Source organism: Geotrypetes seraphini, chromosome 4 (assembly GCF_902459505.1).
Source record: "Geotrypetes seraphini chromosome 4, aGeoSer1.1, whole genome shotgun sequence".
In the NCBI taxonomy this organism is placed as follows: domain Eukaryota; kingdom Metazoa; phylum Chordata; class Amphibia; order Gymnophiona; family Dermophiidae; genus Geotrypetes; species Geotrypetes seraphini.
This window is the reverse complement of record NC_047087.1, coordinates 23,483,971-23,502,311: the sequence shown is the minus strand read 5'-3', so window position 1 is coordinate 23,502,311 and position 18,341 is coordinate 23,483,971. Positions and strand designations below refer to the sequence as shown.

Below are 18,341 nucleotides of genomic sequence, written 5' to 3'. Positions count from 1 at the left end.
GGTCAGAGCTGGATTTAGCTCATACCACTTTAAAATTGCAGATCCAGGTGAGCTACAGTCAGGTGCACTGGATATTTCCTGTCCCTGGAGGGTTTGTAATCTAAGGGGCCTTTTTTTTACTAAAGCTTAATGCACTCTAATGGAATTAATACACAATAATTGCTAAGAAACCCACAGATGTAAGATGGGCTTCTTAGCATTTAGTGCACTCTAATTCTGTTGGGGTGTACTAAGTTTTATCAAAAGGGTCCTCAAGTTTGCACCTGAGGGCTAATAACCTGCTCAAGGTCACATGGATGCCCAGTAGGATTTGAACTGGGCTTCCCTGATTCTCAGCTTGCCACTCCGTTCATCTTCACAAAAAACGCTGTGACATAACACGTTTGTGGCTTGAAGTGAGTGGGTAAATGTTATCATCATCAGGACAGCAAACAGATTTTCAAAAAACGTCCTTGTAAATTAAGGTCATTCATTGCAAAGTTTCTTATTCATTTCTCCTTTAATCATCCAAAAATATAAAAGCAATATCAGTGTTACAGTGTGTACGGAAATTGTCAACGGATCAATTTACCCAGTTTCAGGCCAGAAAATTATTTGGCAGGATTGGGCAAATGTTTTAAAGGCTATCCTGTGTTTGAAAATCCATCCTTGGGAGCCTGCACAGCACCGAACAGGCTGCTGATGAGGGAATAATGAGGTATTCAGGCCCAACCTGGCTCCAGTTTGTGGAATGCATGATCTGCCTAATTATAATATGTATGAGTCTCATTCCTTTTCACATTTGCAAAGTCACGCTTATGACATCAATTTTCTACAGAAAAAGGCAGATTGCGCAGCGCTGAGCATACTGAAGAAATCATACCAGGGCAAGCAGTCAAAAGCAGTTTCCCTCATTTTCCAACACCATCCTGCCTCATTTAATATACACTCTCACCCTCTTCTCAGGAACCAATGGGGAAAGGTCCAGGATCATGAATCATTTCACCTGCAGAAATACCCATATCAATGGTCGTCAACTCGATTCTTTCTTCCAGCAGCGTTGTTAGATACTGTAATTAAGTAGGGGAAAAGGGACATGCAAATGTGTGTAAGTGCCAATTTCTTGTGAAAATTGCCACTTCAACTAATTAGAGACCTTGGAACTGGAGGCATAAGGCTTGAAGAGTTACCAGGAAAGAACGAGAGGTAATACAGTCAAACCTCGGTTTGCGAGTAACCCTGTTTGCAAGTGTTTTGCAAGACGAGCAAAACACTCAGTAAACTTTTGACTCGCAAACCGAGTGTTGACTCGATTTGCGAACACCCCCCCTCCCCCCGGCATCGCTTCCCCCCCCACTCGCAAAGGCCCCCTCGCTCCAACTGGCACCCCCCCCCCCCACTGCACGAACTGGCCCCCCTGCCAGTACAACTTAAATTTACCCACCTCCCCATCTAGCACCAGCACCGGCACGCAGGCACAGCTCGTGTGCCTAGAAGATCTTCCGGCTTCGGTTCCATAGACAAAGCGCGCCTTTGTCCCGGCGCGCTTTTGACCTGACACCTCCGGCTTCTGCCTGCCTGCCTTGAGCATGCATCTGCGCATGCTCAAGGACTTCTAATTCTCCCTCTCGCCGAGATTCTCGAGTCAACCGGAAGCCTGCGTGCCGGTGCTGGACGGGGAGGTGGGTAAATTTAAGTTGTACTGGCGGGGGGGGGGGGCGGTTCACGCAGTGGGGGGGTGCCGGTTGGAGCGAGGGGGCCTTTGCGAGCGGGGGGGGGAGCAATGCCGGTTATCGGGGGTAGACGGGTGGGAACATATCAAAGCGAGTTTCCATTATTTCCTATGGGGAAACTCGCTTTGATAAACGAGCATTTTGGATTACGAGCATGCTCCTGGAACGGACTATGCTCGTAATCCAAGGTACCACTGTATAACTCATTGGATCTGTTCTGCAGAACAAACGAATAGGAATTAGAACTGAAGGGAGTCATGAAACAAGCTTCCCACAGCAGAGCATATGAGCATCAATCCGTTCATCAATGGTCCATCAAGCCCAGTAGCCCGTTCAAGGTAGCCAATTCAGGTCCCTAGTACATGGCCAAAACCCAAGGAGTAGCAACATTCCAGCATCTCAAAGAATAACAAGATTCCAAACCCCAATGAGAGCCACATTCCAGAGCTGAGATTGTGATGTCATAATGCCTCATTCCACAGTGCCTCAGAGCCAGCCTCATCAGTGATGTTACAATGGCTTGATTGTCCTATACTTGGCACACATAAGAACAGCCATACTGGGTCAGACCAATGGTCCATCTAGCCCAGTAGCCCATCCTCTTGATGGCCAATCCAGGTTACTAGTACCTAGCAAAAATCCTAAAGAGTAGCAACATTCCAGATTCAGGGCAAGCAGTAGCTTCCCCCATGTCTGTCTCAATAACAGACTATGGACTTTTCCTCCAGGAAATTGTCCAAAACTTTCTTAAAACCAGCTACGCTATCTGCTCTTATCATACCTTATATTGCCGATAGGTCTTAGGGAACATTGGGGCAATTGTTTAAGTTGCCCAAGATATCTGTGGTAATGCATGCAAGAGTAGAGGGAAAGGGAGAGAGGTGGGTTTTTGCCAGCTACAGTACTTGTGACCTGGATTAGCCACCATGAAGATACTGGGCTAGATGGACCACTGGTCTGACCCAGTAAGGTTATTCCAGGGGTGGGGCCGCATTAATTTAGCTGTATTCAAATAAGGTTGCATTCAAGAAACTTCAATTAAACTTAAAAACGTACATTAATTTGCAAAAATCTAGCTACAAAGAATGAAAACTATTTATCAATTTTAATGTTAACTATTTTTTCAATGACTTTGTTGTGTCTGTTTATTGTTGGAAAGCATTTGAATATTTAGTTGCAGCACGGAGGTCCCCAGTTTCAGTTGGGTGTCAGTCATTTGTGACCTTAAGGGCATCTTTGATTTGGGTTAGGTAGGAGAATGTAGATTTGAAGCAATAAGTGGTTGAAAAGCAATAAAGCATTTTTTGGGCATGTTGCCAAAGGCATATTCTACTGCATTTTTCCATATTTCAATTGGGTCTTAGCATCAATGACTTTAAAATGTCATCTACCGAGAGCTCAATCAGTTCTATCTGTAGTTCCTTAGGTGCCTTGGTGATATAATCTACATGAGGCTGAAATGCCAATTTGAGTATGATGTCATGATTCTCAGTCAGTGAACCGTTCATTGTATTCTCCAATTAACAGGTCTATAACTGCTATGTATTCTTCAAATGATTTGCATATATCATCCCACTCATCAATGACCTTTGTTAACTGGGGAACATGTTCATCCGAAATTTCCTTTTGAAGAAGTGTTTTGAAAAAAGATAGTTTTTTCGAAATGCTTGGATTTTGTTGCCACATACGATATAGTATCCAACTACCTCCATAAGCTTCACTGGTTATTAATAGTGCCAATAATCTACTTCAAATCATTCTGCACCAGCAACGCCTTACCATCTCAGCAGATGCAACAACTCATCTCTTCTCTGAATTCCGATTCTCGTCTGCTAGAATTTTCAACCTCTAAAATGCTCCTTCCCTCACCAAAGGGGGTCAAATACAAATGCATATTCAACTCATAATTCACATACGTCGCAACCAAAAACTGGAACCACCTCCCCATGGACACTAGATCAGAAACCAACTACCCGAGCTTTAGAAGAAAACTGAAAACATTCCTTGTCTATAGCAATCATTGTAGTATAGGCCAATCCTTTAGTCTACACCAGGGGTTATCCAGACGACGTTTATAACCCTGCTTCCATTAGCTCTCTTGCTAGCTCCTCTCTTGCCTTGCCCCTCTCAGTTGTAAAACACTATAGCGGCATCTTCTTAAGTTCCCCATGTTATATGGGTTCTTAACTTATTGTAAATCACCTAGAATCTTTATAAGCACAGAGCGATCCACAAATTTCAGTTTAGACTAGACTTGGGGCTCCTTTTACAAAGGTGCGCTAGCGGTTTTAGCGCACGCTAAAATTCCACGCGCACTAGCCGCTACCGCCTCCTTTTAAGCAGGCAGTAATTTTTTGGCTAGCGCGCGCAAATCTTGTGCATGCGCTAAAAACGCTAGGTCACCTTAGTAAAAGGAGCCCTTAGTTTTACCTTGCAAAGAAATATTCAAGTCACTTTGATTTGACATGATTATCACACAGAAATGCAGCATTCCCATAGAAATCGCCTTTCAATAATTCACATTGCCGATTCTGTTCTTCATAAAATTGAACTATCTGTTCTCGCAGATATACAATTTTGGCTAGCACCAACACAGTTTAGAATGATACAGCAAATCGACAATGAATACTTCATCATTCAACTTTAGCATGTTACAAAACTGACGATGCTGTGTATCATTTGCACAAATGTGGTTATAACTTGTTGCAAGTGTCACTTAAAATAGTAGCTTTAGCACAGAGGTTTTGCTGATGCAAGATGCAATGACAAGAAGCATCTGGATCTGTTAATACTTTATCTGTGCAATAACCCCTTCATGTTTTCCTGCCATGGAAGGTGCACCAGTACATACACTCACTAAATTTACCAAATTCAGTCCAACTTCACGACGTTTATCTTGAAGGTTGAAGATATCTATTCCCCGTGTTCTGTTCACAAGAGTGCCCAAAGCGAGCAACTCGTTGTTGCACAGAAAATCTTCTATGACCTACGCTGAGTCGGTAGTATCAGATGATTCATCCAAAGTGATTGAATAATATATATTTTTCCTTTTGAATTATTGCCTGAAGTTGTTCTGTTAAATTGAAGGCTAATTCAATGCTGCCGATCAGTTACGGTTCTCCTTGAAAGAGGCAGTTGTTTATACTTTGAAACGTTATTGGGGTCTAAGCATCCTGCGACGACAATGCATTCTTTCATAATTTCTACATCACTGAATGGCTTCCCTTTTTTTCTCCCCAAGTATATAAGCTACTTTATAAGTGGCATTATTCCCAGGTCTTATTGATGTGTGAAAGAATTGTCTTTGCTTCTGCTTTACAATTTTTAATTTCTGCAATACAACCTTTCGCGCCTCTCCTTCTAATTTTATTTTATTTTTTAAAATCTTTATTCATTTTTAATCTTATAATAAGTGTGATAACATATCCTTCCAAAAACCATAAATATATCACTTAATAATCAACAATGATACATATAATATTCTCTTATCTCCCCCCTCCCCACCCTTATCTATCATATAATCAACATGTATACAACTTATACAATATGTATAATTTTAAATATTTGTGGCCCTTATGAGTGTTATAAAGCTGACGAGCATCGAATGTCTTTAATATTGATATTACAGTATCACAAAGCAAGCAACTCATCTCATCTTTAGCAGAAACAAGATAATATTGCAATTCCCAATCCTCATTTAAAAAAAAAAAATATATGTTTTCTTCCTTCAGCGTTCTCTTGGTCTTCTTTGACATGATGGGCTGTTTTCATTATTTATTTATTAGATTTTCACTTCAATTCACAAGAATAAATCTTGTTCCATGCAACACAGAGAAAGAAACAAATTTTTACCAATTATACAAAAACTTATCAAACTACAGTTATCCCTTCCTTAGACCACAATGTAGGGGGTATGATAATCATATAATATTGGAGATAATTAAAGAGTAAATTCAAAGGCAAAAGCTTAGGGCTCCTTTAATCAAGCTACGCTAGCGGTTTAACGTGCGTAATAGCGTGCATTAATCCGCCGGCCGCACTATCTGCTACCGCCTCCTCTTGAGCAGGCGGTAGTTTTTGGCCAGTGCGGGGGTTAGCGTGTGATGAAATTTTACGCACGTTAACCCCGCTAGCGCGGCTTGATAAAAGGAACCCTTAGTGTGGCACATTTACCATCTAATTATAGTCCATTCTTAATCAGTCTTTAATGATCTTTTTGACTTTTAGGAACTCCCTCAAGTGGTCTGGAGAAAAAAAATATGTACTTAATTCCCAAATACCTCACCAGACATTTACAGGGGGAAGCTAAAAGGAATGTAGCCCCCAATTTAAGAGTTTCTTGATGTAGTGAAAGGAAATCTTTCCTTCGCTCTTGAGTAACTTTTGAGACATCTGGATAGGTCCAAATCCGTTGTTCTCCAAATAGTTTTTGAGAATTCTTAAAATATAGTCTTAGAATCATGTTTAGATCTTGCTCGAAAACAAAGGCTATTAGAAGCGTAGCTCTTTCAGTATCTGAATTCAGAGTTTGTTCCAAAAGAGCGGTAACATTGCCAAATTCAATCTGTTTCTCTCGTCCATTGTTTTTCTCCATCTCTCTTTGAGGAATCTTTTTATTCAAAGGATAATAAATCTTATTTGAAGGAGGAATATCAGGGGAAATTTTCAAATTTTCAATTAAGTAGACATAATGGGCTATAAAGCAGACAGAATTTTAAAAATACTGGTCGAGCAGTGCAATTATTCACAAACTCCACTTCAAACAGAAGCACAATGTACCATTGTCAAAAAGCTGATAATAATAATAATTTTATTTTTATATATCGCCAAAGCCATAATCCGAGGCGGTTTACAACAAAAAGTGTTGGACAACCAGGGAATGAAACACAACTACCCGCCTTGAACCGCAAGGTAATGGCAGAATAGAAATCTCTAATGTAATGTATGTATATACTGATGATTTTATATTACAACGTGAAAGTAAAAACAGTAAAACCTTAACTTACAAATCAATTAAACAATTTTGTTTTTACTAATTTTCTAAAACTGAAGTAGGATGAAGAATGCATAATGATATTACCCAACCATTCATTCAATTTACCTGCCTGGAAAACAAGAGTTCTATCCAAGAATCTTTTATATCGACAGGCCTTTATTGTAGGATAAGTGAATATATGAATTCTACAAGTAGGCCTGTTAGAACAGTTCAGTTTAAAATGAGAGACCAGATACGTAGGGGCCAACCCAAATATTGATTTAAAACAAGAGAATTTGAACAGAACTCTTGCTTCTAGGGGCAACCAGTGTAATTTTTGATAATAGGGACTTATAGGTTCCCATTTTTTTTTTCAAACCAAAGATCAATCTAACAGCCGAGTTTTGAATAAGTTGAAGTCGTTGAAGGGTTTTCTTTAAAGTTCCCAAGTAAATGATATTAGAGTAATCAAGCAGACTTAGAATGGAAGATTGAACCAATAAACGGAATGATACAGACTGGTGTACTCGACCCACATAAACTCTCACCAACCAGCCTTGTGCGGTAGTGGCACTAGTCAGTCAGGGGAAGATAGAACTAAACCATGAGCGTAGCAGCCGTCAATTTGGCCCTTATGGCTTACTAATGTTCTAATTGTGCCAGTCAATCTGGGAGGATTATTTCATTGAAACTTATTTTATTCTTTGACATTTTAAATATGTCCATTAAAATATATATATATATATATATAAACCCAAATAAAAATAAAAGGATCTGTTAAATTTGGGTTCAGTTAAAAGGCCGCACTTAAGGACCTAGAAAGTCACATGTGGCCTTAAAGCCACATGTTCTCTACCCCTGAGCTACTCTTATGTTCTCTTCCCATACTTAGGGAATATATATTCCATGTCACTGCAAACTCCTTGAAAACTGCAAAGAACCGAACATGCCATCAATATGCCCTTCCACGAATATTGCTCATGTTCGAGCCTCCTGGGGCTTTCCTTACCCCCTTCCAAAGCCTTTCTAAACAAAAAAAGAAAAGAAATAGGTAGAAGGCAGCCAGGCAGACACAGCACCAGTCCAATAACCCCAGACTTTATGCTACCCTCTCCCCCCCAAAAAAGAAAAATGTGGGAGGAAAAAGCAAAAGCTTCAGGATAGAGGTGGAATAAGAGGTATCCTAGTGGATATGTCCAGAATGAATTTCTCCCAAGCAAGGTCCGACTCCAAGGGCAAGCAACATGGACATATGCGGGACCTGGGCCCTTTCCCGCCTCTCAGCACGTGCCAACAGCCACTCACGAAGCCCCCCCAGCACGAGACAGCATCAGAGGCGACTTCGATGGCGCACCTCAGAAAAAGAAAGATTTCTGAACAGTAAAAAGCAGGGGTGGGGGGGGGGGCTTTCCTTGGATTTAACCCCTTCTGTCTTTCCCCAAAACTGCGGCTCCGCCTCCTTCGCCCCCCGACTCTCTCTTCCGTGCAAAACTCATGCTCGGGGTTCAAAAAAAAAGAGGCGCCCTCTCGACTGAGGCGGCCCCCGGGGGAGGCGGAGGAGGAGGATCCGGAGCGGATCGGCCGGACTCCGTGCGAGGGGCGCCCTCTCTCCCCGGCGGCTCCTTCTTCTTCTTCGCCGCCGCCGCCGCTCCGGAGCTGGTTACGCCAGCAGCCGCCTCTCGCGCCTCTGATTCTGCGCACAGCGAGCGAAAAGAACCAGCCCCAGAGCCCTGTCATTCTGCGAACGCTCAGGACGGCGAGAGGGCGAGCGAGCCCCGAGTTCCGCCACCCAGCATGGCTTCGGGGGACCTTTACGAGGTACAGGGTGGGGGGGGAGGTGGAGAGGGGGGGGGGGCTGAGCGCAGAGCCCGTCGCTCCCGCCCAATGCAGGAAATGGAGAGAGCTCCGTGGATGGGGGGGGGGCGCTGACGCCTCCCTCTCTCTCTTTCCGTCTACTTTAGGGTGGCTTGAGCTCGAGGCCTGAAGGGCTGGGGGGGGGTGACCCTCTCCCCCCCCCGCCCCCTTTTGCCCGAGTGCAGAAAGTCCAGGTAAAAAGTCGCTGCCCGCCGCGCTCACTTAGCAGATCTGGGTGCAAAGACGCTGCTGTGGGCGGAGGAATTCCGGGGAGGGGGGGGGAACGGTTGTCGCTGCCCTGCGGGGGCTGGTCGAACGTGCCTCGGGGGTGCGGGTCGTGCTCGGCGAGCCCGACTGTCAAACTTGGCGCTGTTGCCGCTTCTGACCTCGCTGGTCATCGCCTCGCGCTCCCCCCCCCCCCTAAAGTTTGCCCAATGGTCGAGGCGACGCAGCTTGGGCTTTGGGGGGGGGGGGGGGTGGCTGTGACAGGTTTCGGCCACCGCTCGACATGAACGTGCCCGGGGAGAGGGCTTTTATTCCCCTTCTGCACCTCTACTTGTTAACAGGGCGGGGGGGGGGAGTCATAACAGTATCAAATTGTAACGATGCATTTTCGGAAATGATACCTGCAGATCAGAAAGATCGCGCCCTATTGTCCCTGGGAAGAGGTTTTCAGGTGAAGCTATAACTGTTGCCCCCCCCCCCCCCCCCCCCGGGACGTCTAGGGCACTCCTTGTTGTACCGACAAATGAATTCCAGGTGGTACCGTTTGAACCGTTTTATGTGTGAAAACGGCTAAAGTGAGCATGGTGGGGTTTGGGCGTTGAAGGGAAATGGAGGAAAACTTCTTCTGGATGAGAATGAAATGGGATGTGACCAGGTGATTCACAACAGGTGCATGGACAGTAGAAATTAAAGACACACTGATTATACCATATACTGCACCTGTAGGAGCCGACTCTAGCACCCCTCCCCCCAATATTGACCAAACTCACCGATTGTAGCCAGGCAGGGAGAGGTACCGGTAATTTCCATCGGGTTTAGCACTCCCCAAAATTTGTACAAGCTGATTTCTATGACTGTACATAGAATCTTTACTGATAAATGGTGTTAAAGCACATATCATGACCTTTGTGCTGTGATTACCGGCCATTTAAAATAAAAGGACTTGCACCTGGTGGTCTATTTCATTACAGATACAAAAAATGCCACACTTTCTATACGAAAACGTGAATATTCAAACTGAGCCCAAAAAAGTGCTCGGAACCAATGAAATGGTAATAAAAAAGATCACGCCGGGGTTTTACCCCTAGAGAAAATCTTCTCTTGTTCAACGCAAGTAGGAAAGAACATCAGATCACAATCGTTTTGAGACGTCTGTGTGGGTTCTCTGAGGAAGCCTGGTCTGGCGAAACGCGTCAGAACCTGGAACAATTAGACGCCCAAAATGAGTACATTAAACACTTTTTGAATGTTTATGGCTTTTTAAGTAGTGGGAATAGTTATCAATATAGTACAATACGCAAAGAGCGATGATTGAACAAGTGAAGATTTTCTCTAGGGGTAAAACCCCGGCGTGATCTTTTTTTATTACCATTTCATTGGTTCTGAGCACTTTCTTGTATTTAGTTTGAATATTCACGTTTTCGTATAGAAAGTGTGGTATTTTTTTGTATTTGTATTAGCTAATGTTTGCCCACATATTTATTACCTATTTTCCCATTTTCTAATTTGGGCATATTTTATTAGGCAAAAGGATCCACTGTTTGTCGCCTCCAAATTGCTGCTAATGGATGTTTGCCAAGAAGAAGAGGACTTCCTTATTCTTTAAGTTCTTTGGAAACATCCATTTTAGACCCAATGGATGTTTGCCAAGCAGCTGAGCTGTTGATATGCAGTGGTGCAGCCCTCACATGACAATACAAAGATTCTCCGCTATAAGTTATCTGAAATGACATTAACCTCATGAAAACTTGTAGCCTTTATGCTGTTTGCACATGGCTAGGTAAAAAAAAAAAAATCTAGGCGTAGACCACGTCAAACTGGGAGATGTACCTTGGTTTCCTGAGACCGTTGCAAGAGAGCGTGAACGGTAAATAGAGAGGGTGAGAGTACTTTTTCATGTTCAAGTAATTCAGTATACTGTAACTTACCGGTAAATTGTAGTTCTCCCAACTTTTCCCGATTGTTCCTGTCAGTCATGTGTTAAGTAGATATCTGTTATTTTCGTCTCCTCTTTTTAAAAAAACAATTTTGTAAAACGCTTAGAAATTATGATTTGCGTTTAATCAAAAATTTAATAAACTTGAAACTTGATGTGCTCTCCAGTCATCAGCATGTTAAACAGAATTTATTTATTGGGATTTAACTGCCTTTATGAAGATATTTGCCCATGATGGTATTATTTAAAAGTAGCTCATCCATGGCATTCCCTTTGGTAGCAATTCTTTATGTTGGCGCCTAGGTAACCTAATGCCATTTGCTTAGTGCCAATCCTGTATCAGCTTTCTTGGCACCAAGATTAATTTATGGAATACTTGCGTAAATTGGAATTAACCCGCCTAATATTAGGCACCAACAGTAATGCCAAGTCAATGGTAGTTGTAACCGATGGCGGCTACTTATGCCCTGAAGTATTCTATGTTTACATGTGTGTATCTCAGAGAAGCATCTATGACTCACCCATGCCCATGTCACCTCATGCATGCTAAGTGATGTTGGCATGTACATTATAGGTTAGTTCCTAGCACTTATGTAAACTAGAAATAAGAAGAAAGCTTATTCTCAATTGATCAGTAAAGATTTATTAATTCAAGGAAAACTTACAAGTTTACTGGTCAGACATTTGGTCCAAAATCTGCTCAATTTTAAACATGAATATTAATGAGTTGCCATGTCATATAAATCAATCATCTTGCGTTCCTCTAATCCAGATATATCAATACCACCGTTATATAAAAAAAATTTGATTTCACGATTGCCTTAGCTATCCATCATATTGTTTCCAATTGGAAAGACCAACTCTAGGCTTAATTTTTATGAATGGTGGAATCACCTTTGTGTCATCAGAAAGTATGAGGAAAGAATAACATTCAAACAAAATAACATAGCCAGATTCACAAAAATTTGGACCCCTCTTGATGAATATGTAAGGACTCATGTAAATCCCAATTAACTTTACTTTGTATATTAACTATATTATATTTTGCATATTATTATGTATATTTTGGTATCTGCAGCTTATTGTTTTGTTTTATTCTTATACTTTTGTATTTGTAAAATTTCAATAAAATTTCAATTATAAAAAAAAAAGTCAAGCAAAACTTTTTAAGTAAGTATATCACTTCAAAGAAGTTTCAGATATAACTCAATCTAATAGTTCTACCCTCAGCAGATAATCTTGCCTTTTTTCCCCTTCAGAACAAGGTTACTACAATTAGAGCTCAAATAAAGTTGAATACACAAACTTCAGATTAATTTAGGAAATATAATAAGTTAAGGTGCCTTGGCAATAGGCTTTGGACTACCATATGTGAATATAAACCGAGTTAACCTTTTTCCCCCCAAAGAAGGGGGAAAAAAGGTTGGCTCCAATGTAAATAGAACTTGCAGCAGTCTCGCAAGGTTACTATGGACACTCTTATTTATTTTATTTAAAAAATTCTTATATAATGTAAATCTACAAATCTAAGTGGTTTACAACATACATACGTAGGATAAATATAACATTAAAATGTACTACTGCTCTTCAAGATATTTTGAGTAGTGAGACTGCATGGGACAGGAGCATAGGAGGATCGCTCTCGCCCTGGCTCACTACTGGACCAGCAGGGCTTAAGGTGGGCCCCTGGGAGAGACCTTCAATGGGTCTGAGAGGGGGAGGACTCAAATATAAACCAAGGTCCCCATTTCTGGGTAATTGTTTTGCCCTAAAATCTAGGTTGATAATCGAGTATATACAGTAATTTTGATCCCGTTGATGAGACAAAATTGAGAATTCTTTTTTTTAATTATAGTATATCATACTGTCTACTAGACTGAATTCTTTCTTTGTTTATTGAAGCAATGGTTGAATGTCCAGCTTAAGGCTAGAAGATTCCCACAAAATGGGGGAAATTATCCTTGTGGAAAACTCTTCTTTAGGAGCTCATATGGTTTCTTAATTACAGACCTAGTGCATCCATAGCATTGTTTACTAAATTTATGGAGGGACTGGTGACTTCTCAACTTAATAAGAAAGATTTGATATTTTACATTCTTTGCAATTGGGATTTCAAAAATATCACAGTATGGAATCTATAGTTGAGGCTATATTGACTGAGGGACAATCTTTTTTAGGGAGAGGTCAAAAAGCTGTACTAGTACAGTTGGATCTATCATGTGCTTTGAACCTGGTTGACCATCGTCTTACAATGTCTATTCTAAGTTCTATTGTTATAGAGGGCAACGTTTTGAAATGGTTTCATTGTTTTTTTTATGTCAGCAGTCATACGTGGTAAAGTTTCAAAACTTTTTCATCTCCTTGGAAGCCTTTATACGGGGTCCCTCAAGGATCAATATAAACCTCACAACTCTATCCTCTTCTATTAGGGTAGAAACATACATATAAGCATAAATAGTGGAGGGAAAAGGCCTCGTGGAACTTAACGTGACAGCAAAAGCTGAGAACTAGTAATAAGTTCACTTATCATTGGTCAAAAAGGGTCCCCTTTATCTGCTACTATGTTTACTGGTCTTACTAATTTGCTGGTCTACATGCTCTCATCAGTTAGTTACAGGGCTTTCTCGTATGTAGATGATATAATTCTATTACCATCCTATAAAACATCTGCTGAGACTATGTTGCATTGCAAACTGAATGCAACAACTTGAGAAACGGATAGGAGATCTATAAATACTAAAATAAATAAATAAGAGGTCCTTCTACTAAGGGCTCCTTTTACTAAGCTGCGATAGCGATTTTAGCGCACACTAAATTGCCATGCGCACTAGACGTTAACGCCAGCATTGAGCTGGCGTTAGTTCTAGACACGTAGCGCGGGTTTAGCACGTGCTAAAAATCTGCATGCACTGAAAACGCTATCGCAGCTTAGTAAAAGGACCCCTAAATTAAATAAAAGTTGGAAAAAAAAAGCGCCAAATTTTAAATGGTTGGTCAAGTAGATCGGATTTGAAATGATTCTCTTCTTCAGCGGGATGGTTTAAAATTTAAAACTGAGGGCTCCTTTTACAAAGGTGCGCTAGGGCCTTGACGCGCGCAATAGCACGCATTAAATTCCCGAGTGCGCTAGCCACTACCGCCTCCTTTTTAGGAGGCGTTAGATTTTCGGCTACCGCACGCTATAGCGTGCGGTAATTTTGTGCGTGCGCTAAAAACCCTAGCGCACCTTCGTAAAAGGAGCCCTGAATTTCAAAAGTTTTAGGAGCATTGCTTAATACACTTCTCCCTCCGGATTTGTGGGGGATAGGGGCAGAGCCGGACCGCGAATGGCGAAAAACCATGAATATCCGGCTCTGACCCACCCCCGCCTTCCCGGCCTTACCTGGTGGTCTAGTGGGCTTTCGGGGCAGGAGCGATCTTCCTACGCTCCTGCCCCGTGCAGATCTCCATTAGGAAATGGTTGTTGTGAGTTCCCTTAGTCTCTCGAGACGACGACGGGAACTCCCTATAGCTATTTCCTATTGGCGATTTGCACGGGGGCAGGAGCATAGGAAGTTCGCTCCTGCCCCGAAAACCCGCCAGACCACCAGGTAAGGCCGGGATGCTGGGGGGAAGACTTAACGATGGGTTTTTTTTTTTCTTTTTTCCCCCTCCCCCAAAAATCGCGAATATGTGAAATCACGATTACTGAAACCGCGAATGGGGAGGGGGAAGTGTAGTCGACTTACCTCAGAAGTGTAGATTTCATCTTTAATTAAAAATCTCCTTGTGTTCCTGTTTATGAATCTTTTATATTGTAACAATTTTAAAATTTCAATAAATATTTGAAAAAAAAAAAATCTCTTCTACTCATAAGAAAATTGCATAGAATCAGAAATGTATTATTGAATGTTCAAGATTTTTCGTTAGTAATCCAGAGCCTTCATTCACTATCAGAAGTCCTAAAGTACTGATGAAGGAAGATTGCAGATGATACAAAATACCGCTGCCAGGTTAATTTTTTTTTTTTTTTTCCTGCTCATTCTTTTGACAGAATTACTCCACTTTTGAGATCGTTGCACTGGCTTCCAAAAATAAGAACATAAGAATTGCCATCTCCGGATCAGACCCTGGGTCCATCAAGTCCGGTGATCCGCACATGCGGAGGCCCCGCCAGGTGTACCCTAGCATAGTTTTAGTCCCAATTTCACTGTATGCTTCTCAAGGGAGATGTGCTTCTAATTTACTTTTACCCGTATCTCTCTATGCCACTCTTAAAGATCTAGTTTACCCTTAAATCCTAGGAGGAGGAGGAATCGGCAGCGGGTCGGCTTGGGGGCAGGCAGGCTTCAACGCAGCTTTGGGGGAGGGAGGAAGGGGGTGGGACAAAGGCTAGAAGACAATGAGGGGGAGGGTGCCCGAACCTGGGACATAGGAAGGAAGGAGGCACTAACTTAGGACACAGGAAGGAAGGAGGAAGGGAATACAAAGGGACAATTGCTGGGCCCGAGAGTTAAATTCAAAATATATACTTTAGTATATAGAATATTGTCTAATTTGGCACCATCCGATTTAGGCTGCATTGTACTGTCCTTGGAGAATTGACCTGTAGATCAGCCGTGCAGCTGATAATGAAAAGTTGGGATAACTTAAATTATAGTTTCTGGTGGGAATCCTTATGCCAGATTTATAAGTTTGAAAACATTAAGAGCTCCTTTTAAAAGGTGCGCTAGCGTTTTTAGCGCACGCACAAGATTAGCGCGTGCTAGCCACTACCGCCTCCTTTTAAGCAGGCGGTAGTTTTTCGGCTAGCGTGCGCTAAAAACACTAGCGCACCTTCGTAAAAGGAGCCCTAACTCTTTACAGAGGGGACACCATAGCAAATTCAAGGAAATTTGGGGCCCGTTAACAAAGTATTGTAAGATATGATTGTGAACTATGAACAATATTTCCCTTTGATTCGTGAAAGATTGTTATACACATCCAGGAGGGGCGGGTTAGGGCGGGAGGGTTTTTTTTAAACAGCTTTAATTCTTAATTATTTTATTAATTTTTCAAATGACATACCAAGTAATCACTTGTACAGAAAGTAAGTTGGTAAAAATATGACCCATATATATGAATATGACCCATAAATATGACCCATATATATAAATCATTTTCAATCCAAATAAAAGAAAAAATAAATACAGGAAATTCTTTCAACCAACTCAACTCAAGTCCTCAAAATGTGGATCCAAGATTACATTAAAGCGAGCAAAAGAAATTATTAGAAGATAAAATACAGACAACACTGAGAAATGGGCAGATATATAATTATGGAGCTGTTGATTTCTCTTTATCCAGTTGAGACATAGCCAGAAAAGCTGTTAACTGTTGTGGTTCAAAGAAAACATATTTAAGTGAACGGTAGCAAATAATACACTTGCAAGGATGTCTCAAGTGAAGTGACTCCAGATTTCAACAACAAAAATTCTCTACGTCGCTTTTGAGTTTCTCTGGAGAAGTCAGGAAACATTTGCATTTTGCAACCAAGGAATTCTTTCTGTCTATTTTTAAAGAAAAGTCTCAATAACCATGTTTTTATCTATGGCGAGAGCTACGGTCAAAATCATTGTAGAAGGTACAACTGTTTCTCTGTCTGAAGTTTCTAACAATTCAGAAACATTCAGTAATGCTTGGTTCGATGCTTTAACTTGCGTTTGGGCCCCTTCTTTATTTGGCAAGTAATACACTTGAAGAAATGGTGGTAAAGTTTCTTCTGAAACTTGCAAAGTTTCTATCAAGTATCTCCTAAGCATTTCCCTAGGAGTAACCGAAGTCAATCTAGGGAAATTAATTAATCTCAAATTGTTATTCCGGGAATTATTTTCAAGTGTCTCCAATTTCTTCATTAAGTTAATATTGTCTTTAATTAGGGACTCTTGTACTTGTTTAGTCATAGAAATTTCTTGATCAAGCTTTTGAATTGTAGCCTTTGAAACAGTCACATCCGCAGACAAATCTTTCAGCTCTCTGGAATGTTGGATCAGTTTCCCCTCAATATATTGGAAATTGGGACTAATAGTCATAGTAAAGTTTGCAATCAAATCCTATAGTGAATCTAAAGTCACTTGCGCTGGATTTTCAAAAATAGGAAAACTTTGCTGGGTGTAAAAATGCTCACCGTCAGAAGACCTCATTTGGAATATTGTGTTCAATTCTGGAGACCACATTACCGGAAAGATGTGCTGAGAATTGAGGCAGTTCAGCGGATGGCCACCAGGATGGTCTCGGGGCTCAAGGATCTTCCGTATGAAGTAAGGCTGAATAAATTGCAGCTGTACTCACTTGAAGAACAAAGAAAGAGAGGGGACATGATTGAGACATTTAAATATATCACGGGTCGTATCGAGGTGGAAGAGGATATCTTCCATCTTATGGGACCTTCGTCCACCAGAGGGCATCCGCTGAAAATCAGGGGAGGGAAATTTCATGGTGACTCCAGAAAGTATTTCTTCACCAAGAGGGTGGTCGATCAATGGAATGAACTCCCACGGCAGGTGATTGAGGCTAACAGCGTGGCAGATTTCAAAAATAAATGGGATATTCATGTGGGATCTCTAATGATGTAAAGGCAGGGGGTGGTGAGCAAAATCAAGGAGAAGGGTCACTAGAGTGGGCAGACTTGATGGGCTTTGGCCCTTTTCTGCTGTCATTTTTCTATGTTTCTAAGAAGAAAAGTTCCTCCGGTTAGGTTCTGGCTGGAATCCTTCACCTCCGGTTGCTTGTCCTACCCCAGCTTCTTCTGCAGCTACTCCCTGGTCTGAGAGTACTGCCTCTTCAGTCTCCCATGATGACCCTGCTGCCTCATGGGGAAGTACTTCCCCCCATCTCCGAGGTTTCCTCCACCCCTGGAGAACTGGCTAACCGGGGACATGGAGGTGGAGCTCTCGAGTCGGGGCTTAAGGTAGTCTCTAGCCCTGGAGAGACAACCCTGGTCTCGCCCCCTTCCGGTGCTCTCAAAGGGCTGCTTCCTGCAACCGCCGCAACATCTCGTCAAGTTCTGCCGAAGGAGGGCACCTCGGAGCGCCGCGAGGCGCCAGCTACTCTCCTGCCCCTTCTCTTCGTTTAAACAGCTTTAAATTATTTGTTGGAATAAAGTGCAATATGTTATATTACTTGATTGTTCAACTGTTTACACTATGTACTTGATTTCAAAAACGAATAAAGAGTTTAAAAAAAAAAAAGAAAAATCTTTTCATCTTTTTTCCCAATCCAAAATTGTTCTACTAAAAAAAAAGGCTTTTTTATTCTTCTCTGTCTTATCAATCAGAGCATATTTGGAATTCAGTTCCTTTTGCTATAAGAGAAATGGGATCATATCCTTAAAAATGCCTTTCTTTTTAAGAAGTGTTCAAGTCTTGATATATAATTGTTTGAGACTGTTTATTTTGAAAGAACAAATACAGTAACAGCAACGACATAAACCTTCCAATACTTTCTGGTGAATAAACACATATGGCTTGGTTTTTCTTGTTGCATAGGATTTTTGGGACCCCAGTTCGTTTACAAAAGATAGACAGTTCTAAGTCTAATAGATGCTGGCATTGTCATGTTAATATAGGGATGCTGGATTATCTGTTGTTCTCCGAGGTCTCCGAGGTAAAATAACATTATT

General features: G+C 41.6%; 1 protein-coding gene across 3 annotated transcripts in view; it reads left to right on the top strand.

Moving 5' to 3' along the window:
* Positions 1-8,178: 8,178 nt before the first annotated feature.
* CDYL2 (chromodomain Y like 2) overlaps positions 8,179-18,341 on the top strand; it is a 79,935-nt gene continuing 69,772 nt past the window's right edge. The window contains exon 1 of one of the 3 annotated variants that reach the window (XM_033940117.1): positions 8,179-8,505. Coding sequence is in view for 1 of the 3 variants with exons in the window: in XM_033940115.1 (XP_033796006.1) it covers positions 8,182-8,505 (324 nt within the window). In the remaining 2 variants the exon portion in view is untranslated. Of the gene's footprint in view, positions 8,506-8,644; positions 8,736-18,341 lie in introns of those variants that run through there. The other 2 variants (XM_033940115.1, XM_033940116.1) reach the window with 2 other exon arrangements.